At 38.5% G+C, this 12038-nt stretch overlaps 1 protein-coding gene and 1 long non-coding RNA gene across 26 annotated transcripts in view; one reads left to right on the top strand and one right to left on the bottom strand.

Moving 5' to 3' along the window:
• WDR19 (WD repeat domain 19) overlaps window positions 1-12038 on the top strand; it is a 175577-nt gene that overhangs the window by 61005 nt on the left and 102534 nt on the right. For all 23 annotated transcript variants that reach the window (XR_013368963.1, XR_013368962.1, XR_013368951.1 and 20 more), the window contains exons 28-31: window positions 519-587; window positions 8387-8464; window positions 9939-10035; window positions 11572-11696. Coding sequence is in view for 10 of the 23 variants with exons in the window: in XM_077879342.1 (XP_077735468.1) it covers window positions 519-587; window positions 8387-8464; window positions 9939-10035; window positions 11572-11696 (369 nt within the window). In the remaining 13 variants the exon portion in view is untranslated. The remainder of the gene's footprint in view (window positions 1-518; window positions 588-8386; window positions 8465-9938; window positions 10036-11571; window positions 11697-12038) is intronic.
• LOC144302071 (uncharacterized) overlaps window positions 1-12038 on the bottom strand; it is a 37033-nt gene that overhangs the window by 16379 nt on the left and 8616 nt on the right. For 2 of the 3 annotated variants that reach the window (XR_013368972.1, XR_013368970.1), the window contains exon 2: window positions 10546-11808. This is a non-coding gene — a long non-coding RNA (uncharacterized LOC144302071). Of the gene's footprint in view, window positions 1-10545; window positions 11809-12038 lie in introns of those variants that run through there. The other variant, XR_013368975.1, reaches the window with a different exon arrangement.

Here is a 12038-nt window from a genome sequence, read left to right as displayed (position 1 = left end):
CTTTTATAACCTTAAATTTCTTCATAGGTGTGGTGGTGTAGTGTTCAGGAATCAGACAGTTATGACTTAAAATAATTGGTTCCTTATAGTATCATGTTACATAGATCTCCCCAATTAGATTGTGCATAATACAAGAGGGGCCATATCATATCCTTCCTGGGATTCTCCGCAGCATCCAGCACAATCTCATGCATAGTAGCAGGTGGGCAGCAAATATTTGTTGAATGAACAAATGAATGAAAATAATTATATCTTCACAATGAAAGAGGGATGGTTTTTTATTCTCCTCTCACCAGAAGTCAGAACTAAATTCTTCAGAGGATTTGCTGGATCCTTCCATTGTTTAAACTGCACTCAACCTGTTAAGTGTCTATTTTAAGACCCAGACTATGCAAGCCCCTGGCTGAGAGGAAGATACTTTCACAAACTATAATTACTTTAAGTATGTGAAAGCTTTGTTTTTCCCCAGTGTGAAAGCAGCCTGAAAATTTTTAATTGCTATACGATTCTCATTTCAGGCGCTTAAACATTTCCTGAAATGTCCAAGCTCAGAAGATAATGCGGCAATAGAAATGGCAATTGAAACTGTAAGTAAACACTCTAATGCGGACTTTTGTGAATGCCAATATTTTTAAAACTTTTTGAAGAAATTTCCAAACATACAAAAGTAGACCAAATAGTGTAACAAGTTCCCATGTACCCATCATCTGACTTCAACAGCCATCAACATAGAACCAATCTTATGTCATTCATACCCCCACCTCTTTCCCAGTATTATTTTAAAACAAATCACAGACACCATGTCATTTATTTATGGGTACAAAATCTGTCTATAAAAGATAAGAACCTTTGGATTTTCTTTTAGGTGTAACTTGGATGCAATAAAGTGCACAAATCCTAAGTATATAACTCATTTTTTCAGATATGTACACTGGTTAAACCCCTACTGAGATCAAGATATAGAACATTTCCAGCTCCCCAGAAGGCTCTCTTATGTTGCCTCCCAGTCAGTGCCCCCAGCCAAGGGTAACCACAATTCTGACTTCTGTCCTTATAGATTGGTTTTATCTGTCTATGTATTTCAGATAAATGGAGTCATACATACTTTGTACTATTTTATGTCCAGTTTTCTTCCAATCAACAGTCTGTTAATGCATGTGTGTTACTACATGCAGCAAGAGTTCATTCTTATTCGTGGCTGTGTAGTATTCCACTATGTGACTATACCACAATTTATTTAACCATTATTCTGTTAACAGGCATTTGGGTTGTCTCCAATTTGGGCATGTCATGAATAAGGTTGCCATAAATTTGTTCATGTCTTTTGATGGACGTAGCACTTTGCCTTATTGGGTGTATTTATATTTCCAGGAGTAGAATTATTAGGTCATAAGATACAGATATTTTAGCATAGCAGGCATTGCCAAACATTTTTTTCAAAGTAGTTATACCAATTTACACTCTACCCGCAGTGTGAAAGAATTTAGTTGCTCTCTTTACTAACACCTACCAGTCTATTTCATTGTAACTATTCTGATAGATGTATAGTGTATCTCATTATGGTTTTAATTCATTTTTCTAAAGACTGATTACTGAGCAACTTTTCATATGTATATTGGTCATTTGGATAGCCTCTTTTCTGAAGTGCATTTTAAATCTTTTTTCTAATTTTTAATTATATCATCTCACCTTATTCTTACTGATTTGTAGGACTTTTTTTTAATAATTTCTAGATACAAGTCTTTTCATCAAAATGTGTATTGTGAAAATTTCTCAAGCTGTGGCTTGCCTTTTTATTCTTCAGTGGTGTCTTGATAGAAATTCCTAAGTTTTAATAAAGTCCAACTTATGAATCTTTTCTTTAATGGTTAGTGTTTTTTAGTCCTATTTGATAAGTCATTGCCTATCCCATGGTCATTAAGGTATTTCTCTTTTGTTTTCTTCTAGAGATTTGATTGCTTTAGCTTTCGTACTTATGCCTATCCCCATCCTGGATTAACTTTTGTGTATGGTGCGAGGTAGGAGTCAGGAATCTTTTTTTCCCATATAGGTATCTGGTTGATCCAGCACCATTTATCAAAAGACCATTTTCCCCCCCCACTGAATTACCATGGAGCATTTGTTATAGATGAAATGACCATTTTTGTGTGAGTCTGGTTTTGGATTCTGTATTCTCTTCCATTGATTTGTCTCCCCTGTACCACTACCACACTGTCTTAATTGTTGTGTTATATGTATTCTTTATTATAATCTGTGGATTTGCATATTCTAGACAGTTTATATAACTGGAACCATACAATATGTGACCTTTGTGCCTGGCATCTTTCATGTAGAATGTTTTCAAAGTTCAACTGTGTTGTAGCATGTACTAATACTTCATTCCTTTTTTGGCTGAATAACACTGTATTGTAGGACTCTACCACATTGTGTTTATCCATTCATCAGTTGGTAGACACTTGGGTTACTTCTAACTTTCAAGCTTTTATGAATAATGCTGCTGTTAACCTTTGTGTACAAGTTTTTGTGTGGACATGTGTTTTCATTTCTCTTGGGTATATATACCTAGGAATTGGTAGGACATGAGTTAACTCTATGTTTAACATTTTGAGGAACTGCCCAACTGTTTCCCCAAAGAAGCTAAACCATTTTACATTTCCAGCATTGCCTTGCAATTTCTCCAACAGTCATTTCTTGATATTATTGAGCATCTAGTTAGGATGCAAATTTCTCCATCTCCTGTATTTCCCACCAACTGGTAATTAATTCTAGATACTTGATCAGACACAGATTTGATCTTTTTAGATAAATGACTTCATAGATGGTACTGTGTACTTCATATTTCATCATATCAGTAGGCTCATATCTTTTTGTTGTTAGGATTTCGCTTGGGTTTACTTTGGATATTTTTTTAAATTTTTGTTTAAATTCCATTAACATGTAGTGTATTATCAATTTCAGAGGTAGAGGCCAGTGATTCATCAGTCTTATAAAATACTCAGTGCTCACGACATCATGTGCCCTCCTGAACATCCATCACCCAGTTACCCCATCCTGCCCCCCGCTCCCCTCCAGTAACCCTCAGTTTGTTTCCTATGATTAAGAGTCTCTTATGGTTTGTCTCCCTTTCTGATTTCATCTTGTTTTATTTTCCCCTGCCTTCCTATAAGATCTTCTATTTTGTTTCTTAAATTCCCCATGAGTGAGATCATATGATAATTGTCTTTCTTGATTTATGTATTTTGCTTAAGTAGGTTCCTAATATCTTAATTTGCTCAGGCTGTCCTAACAAAATACCACAGAGTTTAGGTGGCTTAAAAAACAGAAATTTATTTCTCACAGTTCTGGAGGCTGAGAAGGCTAAGGTCAAGGGCCCAGCCATTTTGGTTGAGAGCTCTCTTCCAGACATGTAGATGGCCACCTTCTTGCTATGTCCTCACATGACCTTTCCAGGAAATTTCTCTCCCTTCCCCTTTTTATAACACCACTAATCCCATCATAAGATCCCCACCCTCATGACCTCATCTAACTGTAATTACTCCCAAAGGCCCTATCTTCAAATATAATCACATCGTGGGGTAGGGCTTCCACATATGAACTGGGTAGGGGGGACATAAACATTCAGCCTATAATAGCCCATAATTTGTCATCTCTGTTTTTATGGTGTTAAAATGGATTTTTGGATGTTGGAGCAGTCAGCCCGATCCCTCCATTATAAGGTTTCCCATCAACCTTTTGCCTAATGGCAGCCATTAATATTTATTACCTAGATCCGTTATTTCATTAGGGGTTGTAAATGACCTCTGTAGGTGACCTCCAGAGGTAATTTTGTTTTTAATATCATTGTGAAATCATAGGTTTTTAACATATTTGATTTCAGTCCATTGCAGTTGATTTTTTTTATGCTCAAATGTCTCTTTGCGTTAATGATTATTGCATTTTGACACAATCCTAATTAATCTCTAATAGCTTCCTTGCCCTCAGGTACAACAAGATATCAGAGATTACATTTCTTAATTTCGTTTTTAATTATATAAGGTTCAATTGTACAGCTTTATAATTCGATATCTGTATGCACTACAAAGGATCACCATCATAGGTCTAGTTACCATCCATCATCATATAGTTGACCTATTTCACCCATCCCCCAACCTCCTTCCTTTCTGCACCACTGGTCTGTTCTCTGTATCTATGAATTTGTTTGGTTTTATTTTGTTTTAGATTCCACATATGAGTGAAATTTTATAGTATCTGTCTTTGTCTTATTTCACTTAGCATAATTCCCTCAAAGACCATCCATGTTGTCACATTTGGCAAGATTTCATTCTTTTTTATGGCCGAGTAGTATTCCATTGTGTGTGTATGTATGTGTGTGTGTGTATATATATATATATATATATATATATGACATATTTATTCATCCTATGAATGGATGCAAATTTTCATATCTTGGCTATTGTAAATGTTGCAACAAACATAACTGCACATATTTTTTAAATTAGTGTTTTTATATTATTTCAATAAATACTGAGCAATGGAATGGCTGGGGCATGTGGTAGTTCTAAATTTTTTGAGGAATCTCCATACTGTTTTCCATAGTGACTGTACTAATTTAAAATCCCACCAACAGCATTCCAGGGTTCCCTTTTAGCCACATTTTTTCCAACATTTGTTATTTCTTGTCTTTTTGATAATAACCACTCTAATAGGTGTTAGGTGATATCTCAATTGTGGTTTTGATTTGCATTTTCCTAATAATTAGTAATGTGCAGCAGTTTTTCATGTGCCTGTTGGCCATTTGTATATCTTCTTCAGAGAAATATCTATTCAGATCCTCTGCCCATTTTTTGATCAGGTTGGTTTTGTTGTTGAGTTGCATGAGTTTTTTATATATATATTTTGGATGAGTTGAGTTGCATGAGGTTTTTATATATATATTTTGAGTTTTTTATATATATATTTTGGATATTAACCCCTTATTGGATATATAGATTGCAAATACCTTCTCCCATTTGGTAGGTTGCCTTTTCGTTTTTGATGATGGTTTCCTTTGCTGTGCAACTTGTTAGTTTGATGTGATCCCATTTGTTCACTTTTGCTTTTGTTTGCCTTGCCTTTGGAGTCAGATCCATAAAGACATCACTAAGAGTGATGTCAAGGAATTTACCCCCCCCCCCTTATGTTTTCTTTTAGGAATTTCATGGTTTCAGGTCTCACATTTAAGCCTAATACATTTTGAGTTAATGTTTGTGTATGGTGTAAGAAAGTGGTCTAGTTTCATTCTTTTCAATGTGGCTTTCCACTTTTCCCAAGTTTGTGGGAGTGGGGGCAGGGGCTGCACTTATCTTGTTCACTTTTATTTTATTTTTATTTATTCTTAATTTTTTTTTTTTAGAGAGAGAGCATGAGCGGGCAGGTGGCAGAGGGAAAGGGAGTGACAATCCCAAGCAGGCTCCACTCTCAGCATGGAACCAATGCAGCGCTCTGTTTCCCAACCCTGAGATCATGACCTGAGCCAAAATCAAGACAGAAACTTAGCCAGCTGAGCCAATTTTTATTAAAATGATTGTCTTGGGGCACCTGGCTGGCTCAGTGGTTGAGCGTCTGCCTTTGGCTCAGGGTGTGATCCTGGGGTCCTAGGATCAAGTCTCATGTTGGGCTCCCCAGAGGGAGCCTGCTTCTCCCTCTGCCTATGTCTCTGCCTCTCTCTGTGTGTCTCTCATGAATAAATAAATAAAATCTTAAAAAAAATAAGACTGTCCTTTCTTCATTGTATGGTTTTGGCTCCTTTATCATAGATTAACTGTCCCTATATGTGTGGGTTTTATTCTGGGCTCTCTCCATTGACCTGTCTGTTTTTGTACTAGTACCATACTGTTTTGATTACAGTAGCTTTGTAGTATAATTTGAAATCAGGGAGCATGATTCCTGCGTGCAATTTTGTTCTTCTTTCTCAACATTGCTTTGGCTATTTGGGATCTTCTGTGGTTCCATACAAAATTTAGAATTATTTGTTCTAGTTCTGTGAAGCATGCCATTAGAATTTTGATAGGCATCACACTGAATCTGTAATTGCTTTGGGTAATAGGGACATTTTTTTTAATTTTTTAATTTTTATTTTTTTTAAATACACCCTTGTCTTCATGCTCCTACACAACACAGAAAACCCACTTCACACATAAGCCTTTCCTGAAATTTCACCCTCCTTAGAATCTTGTCTAAGTACTTTTGAACATCACTTACCACTACAATTATCACCCCTTCAGAGTAATAGCTCCTCAAGGTCAAGGACTCATTTTTTCATAGAGAGTTTAGCACATTGTGGGCACTCAGTAAATATTTGCTGAATTGAACACATGTTGGTTCCCAGCTCAGTAGAAGCACTATATAGATGATATAAATTTTTTTCCAATCTTCCATTCTTTTCTTTCCTTTCTACCTTGAGACACCCTCCCCCGAATTGAACTTTCTTATAGTCTGTCCACTCTTACTTGCTGACCCTATAATTAAGAATATCTTTAAAATATTCATACTTCACCCACCTCAACCCCACCCCCATCTTCTACCCCTCAAGTTGCTGAAATACATTCTTGGCATGTGTGTATGTGTGTTGATGTGTGTGTAGTAGAGGCCTAGTGGAGAATCATTATCTGAGTGAACCCAGGAGATGGTTGAGAAAGATGGGTCTTCACAGTATCCGGTAGCCATGTCGCGGGCCTTCCTGCCTCTTTGCAGTCAGCTTCTGCCTTCACCTTTCTATAAACCTTCTCTAAAAGGTCCCCAATGATCTCCTACATGCTAAATGCATGAGTCTCTTCTCAGTCTTTACTCCATGTTATGGCAGCATTTTATGTTATTATACTACACCTTTCTTGAAATTTTTACTCCCTTAGAACACTGTTTCTCTAGTTCTCAGATGGTCCTTTCTCAGCCTCCTTCACTGACTTTTCTGCTCCTTAAATGTTAGTGTTCCTCAGCCTTCTGTCTCCATCCTCCTTTTAATTTTAATTCTTAGTGGCCACACCTGTTCCTTACCAGCTACCCTTTCCATCTATCCTAACATTTTGGGTGTGCTCAAGCCTCTGAAATTCAAATTTAACTGGTGTCCTGTATTTTTATTTGCTATATCTGGCAACACCATTTACTTAGCACCAGTCCAGGCACTTTAAGGGTATTAACTTATTTAATCCTTAAAACTGTGAGTTAGGTATTATCTTTATCCTCATTGAGGTCCCAAGAGTAACCTGAAGATCACTCAGGTGATCTTTTGAGTTCAAGCAGGCTGATTCCAGAGCCTTTCTTTGCTTTAACCATGTCTCTATACTGGCTTATTCACCCAAAACCATACACATGAGGAACTATAAAGGATTTCTCTTCCATACAGCGAGCGTCCTTTCCTTATGGCAATGGTAAAAGTAAAGGCAATAGATTTATAAAAGCTTAGCTTTCTTGCACTGATGACACACAAGTGTGTAGAAATCCACAAGAGCCCCTCTACTCCACAGATTCACAACAATCCCTTCTGCACAAGGAACTTTCAAACTTCTTTTTATTCTTTCCCCTGTAGCAAGCTAGGCCATGTGTTGCTTTGTCCTAATGACCATTACCTTCATTTTCCAGTGGCTTTTCTTACTGTATCACTAATACAGTGAAGGCAGTGCTATACTCCAGTATTCCTCCCCTCTAGTGTACCTCCAGTTGTATTCTTGGCTCACCCCTTTTTTATAGACACAAGAGTCTTAAGCCTCCTACTCATGTCAGTAGTTACTCCAACTAACACATTCCCATCCTCCAATATGGTACATAAGTTTTCTTCTACACTATGCAACAATAGTGATTTAATGCTGACCTTCATGGAAGTGACTCTCAGATCTAGATCTCCAGGCCAGCATCCTCTCCAAAACTCCACCTACACTTCCAGTTGCCTGCCCTCTTCTGGGTCCCTACAGCCATACTTTTTCTGCTTTGGATGGCATGTGGCCATGGACAAGTTCATTTCCCTTGAAAATGCTGAAGATGCAGCACTTGGTGCTATGTTGTCACAGACGGCCCAGTTCCTGCACTCAGGACCCTATTGTCTAGATGTCACTTACCTTAAAGTTTTTACTGAAACATTCAAGAAGTGTATTCTGTGTGTGAAAAAAAAATGCAGCCTTTTGATACAGCAACTTAGAGAAGCTATAGCTTCTAAGGAGAGACTTTTATTAATGGAGACTTTATAAATGAATGAAGGACTCTGAATTTGTATCATGTCAGGTTCTTAACTATAGATATTTTTACAATTTTTTTATTCTATTTCCTTAGCACAAGATTATTTATTTCCTCCACTCCTCTTCCTTCCTAGTTTTTTAAGATGCTGAATTTATGGTTTCTTTCTCTTCCTAACTAGGTTGGTCAAGCCAAAGATGAACTGCTGACCAATCAGCTGATAGACCACCTTATGGGAGAGAGTGATGGCATGCCTAAGGTACCAGGAATATTGTTGTCACTTGGATTTTTTAAGTATTTTAGTTATGATTTGACTTTATTCTGCCCTGTTTTTACCTATTATGGCTCCTGCATCATAGACTTAAACAGTTTTCTAAGTTTAGCCTGAAGTCTTCTAAACTGACCCTGCATTTTAGAGGATATTAGGTATATTCACTCTGACACTGGCATTGCCACCTGTGCAATAGGCACAACCATCATCAAGATAACAATTCTTACCACCCGCAATTTTCCTCAAACAAAGGTAAAGAGTTTTATTTATTCTGGGAACTATAAGAAATATTATTAGAATTATGAGTTAGCATTAATCCCTAAAAATCAGTATACTTTGTTCACATTTCAAATATTGGGGAACTAATAACAATCATATTCAGCGGGATCCCCAGGTGGCTCAGTGGTTTGGAGCCTGCCTTTGGCCTAGAGTGTGATCCTAGAGTCCCGGGATCAAATCCTACATCAGGCTCCCTGCATGGAGCCTGCTTCTCCCTCTGCCTGTGTCTCTGCCTCTCTCTCTGTGTCTCTCATGAATAAATAAATAAATAAAATATTTTTTTAAAAATCCTATTTAGCGTAAAAGTAACTCACTGTAAATATAAAGTAGAAATAAATAATTAAGAACATATTTTCAAAGTATGTGACTCTTGGGAGTTTATACAGACACTGATCCTCTTTCATTCCCTATGAGAATGACCTTGTTTGGTTTTATTTTGCCTTTTTCTTGCCTTTTACTGTGATGTTTGAGGTGATTTTCTTGTGAAGGGAGTCACCTTACTGATTTGGAGCGAAGGTGCAAGAATGTCATAGCTGGAGAGGATTATAGGGAACTTGATCCCCGAGTCCATTTCCAGTATTTCACAGATAGAGATGTGGAGCCCCAGGCCCTTAGACTGTTCCAAACCAGCTCACCTTATGTCCTCTTATTTTAACAAAATCAGAAACCAGCATCAAGTATATGAAATTGTCTAGAGGTGAAGAGAATGGGAATAGAAAATAGTCAAAGGCCAAAGTTTTTATGGGCCAAATTTATATAGGTGTAACAGTTTTTGAAATTTTGCAAAGTTAGTACATTGTACCAACTTGATTTCAAGTACACAGGAGGTAACTCTATGGAGTAGGGTTAGGAACAGATTCTGAGGCCCAATCACCATGGGTCAGATCCAGACTCTGAAGAGGCCCTGTTATGTTTGTTTCTCATCAGTGCAATTGGCATATAATTGTACCTTCCTCCCAGGGAAGGTATGAAGATTTAAACACATTAATACTTCTCAAGTACTTAGAATATGACCTGGCACATACTGAACTATAAATAAATACTTGATAAAGCAAATTCTTTGTTGAATGGATTTTTTTAAAAACAGTATCAAAAGTGGATTTCAACTGAAATGCAAAATTGTAGGTGTTTCTCCCCTTAGCTAATGAAGACAGTGATGTTTCTCTAATGGTTTGTATGTCAGGATGCCAAGTACCTGTTCCGCTTGTACATGGCCCTGAAACAATCCCGAGAAGCTGCCCGGACTGCCATCATCATTGCCAGAGAAGAGCAGTCTGCAGGTAGGCCCTGGAAATTCATCTGTTTCTCATATTCAAGTAGTAGAATCAAACCCCATCCTCTTTTCTGATCTGGGTTTGCTCCGAACCCAGAAGATTAAGGAAATAATCATTTCTGGGTTCGAGAGAAGTAAAATAATTCCCCATCACAGAATAACCCCATTAATGTGTCCTTGCTTGTGCTGTTTCATCCTCCCTTAATGGCCTCAAGGCTCTCATCTCCAAGAAGGCAGCCTCTCTACCCTCAACCAGCACATAGCCTCTCTCCTACACCATGCAGCACTTCCTTCCCATCCAATGTATAGGGCTTTAACAACATAAAAGATGTTAGAAGATGGGAGATGATGTGGTATGGTTATTGACCTAGCTCTTAAGAGTATACAGGGACTATCTATAGAACCTCCAGAATGGTTCTACTCACTTATTCACATGCTCTCTGAATATTTATTGACTAATTTTTGCAAGCTGATTCTTTTAGATGTTCATAAATATGGAACACAGCTTTGGCAAATATAGAATTTAAAAAATCACTACTTTATTCATTTTACATTGATCCAACACTTACTATAGGGATACATGATGCGGGCTCAGGATTCAGAGGACTGAGCCCCAGTTCTGCCCTTAGGGAGTCCTGGTTAGGTGGGACACATAGAAAGTAGATTCAGAGTTGTTATACAGGCTGAGAAGTGCCAGAGTGGAAAGAAAACCCATTAGAAGGGCACCATGAGAGAGACCCACCTCATCCTGAGGGGTGGATGTATAGGGAGTTGGAGGATGGAGAGGAGAGAAGGCAACAGAAGTTCCCCCCGAGTTTTGAAAGGCCGAGGTTCAGGCAGGAGCTGAGGGAGAAGGGGGTGTCCAAGGAGAACAGCAGCAGGGGGTGCAGGGGCACCTACCAGGGCTCAGAGGCAGGTCCATCAGGCAGGCAGAGGCAGATCCTGAAGGGCTCGGGCCCTCTGCTCAGGAACTTGTACTCCATCCCCAAGGCCCTTGGAGGGTTTTCTGTTGGAGTGTGAATTTGGCATTTTTCCAGAACACTCTGACATGAGAATGGAGGCAGAACAAGCACAGGGGAGTGCCAATTAATATGCTGCTGCAGAGTGGTGCTGGCGAGAAGCATGAAAGCGACCCGTGGGGCTGGACTTTGGAGGCTTAGAAGGTAGACTCAGAACTGGGCTGACCCCCTGGCTTTGGGAGCAGGTGGTGCCCTGAGGAAGGAGATACCTCAGATGACAACATTCTCTCCCTGAGGGACTGGCTGGACACTATCATCAGTTAGCACAGGAAAAACTATTAAGTTATTTTAGATGAGAAATTTAAAAGATAATGCTGGTAACAAAGTCTGCCTGTACAGTGAGGGTCCACATGATGATGAGCCCCTGGTGATGCATAGAAATCTTGAGCCACTATATTGTACACCTGAAACTAATATTACACCGTATGTTGGAATTTCAATAAAAACTTCAAAAAAATAAGGACTACAGGAAGTCCTCAGATTTCATCCTCTGCAATAATATCATTCTGCCACCTTTTTTCAAGGAAACTATCGGAATGCCCACGACGTTCTCTTTAGTATGTATGCAGAACTTAAATCCCAGAAGATCAAGATTCCCTCGGAGATGGCTACCAACCTCATGATTCTGCACAGCTATATACTAGTGAAGGTGAGGCCCTTCGAGTGACTCGGGACGTAGTCTGCCAAGTGAGTTTATCACCTGAAGGGATTTCTCATGGGCACCTCTCCATCGGATTAGAGCCATTTTCTAGATCTCCATACTGTTAAGTGAAAAAAACAATAATTACACTGTATGCTACCTTTTGTGTACAAAAGGGCAAAACATAAGAATGAATATATATTCACTGTAACTAAAATTAGAAATATACTCAAAAGTCTAGCTAGCAAAAGTAGTTTCCTAAAGGGAATGAGACATGGGGCAGAGGAGGCATGGGACCAATCCCCAGGAAGGGGATAAGAGGGAAAGCAGGTTTCTCTGTGTATATATTAG

The sequence above is a fragment of the Canis aureus genome, chromosome 2, assembly GCF_053574225.1.
Source record: "Canis aureus isolate CA01 chromosome 2, VMU_Caureus_v.1.0, whole genome shotgun sequence".
Taxonomy (NCBI): domain Eukaryota; kingdom Metazoa; phylum Chordata; class Mammalia; order Carnivora; family Canidae; genus Canis; species Canis aureus.
This window is presented reverse-complemented; position numbering and strand designations above follow the sequence as displayed.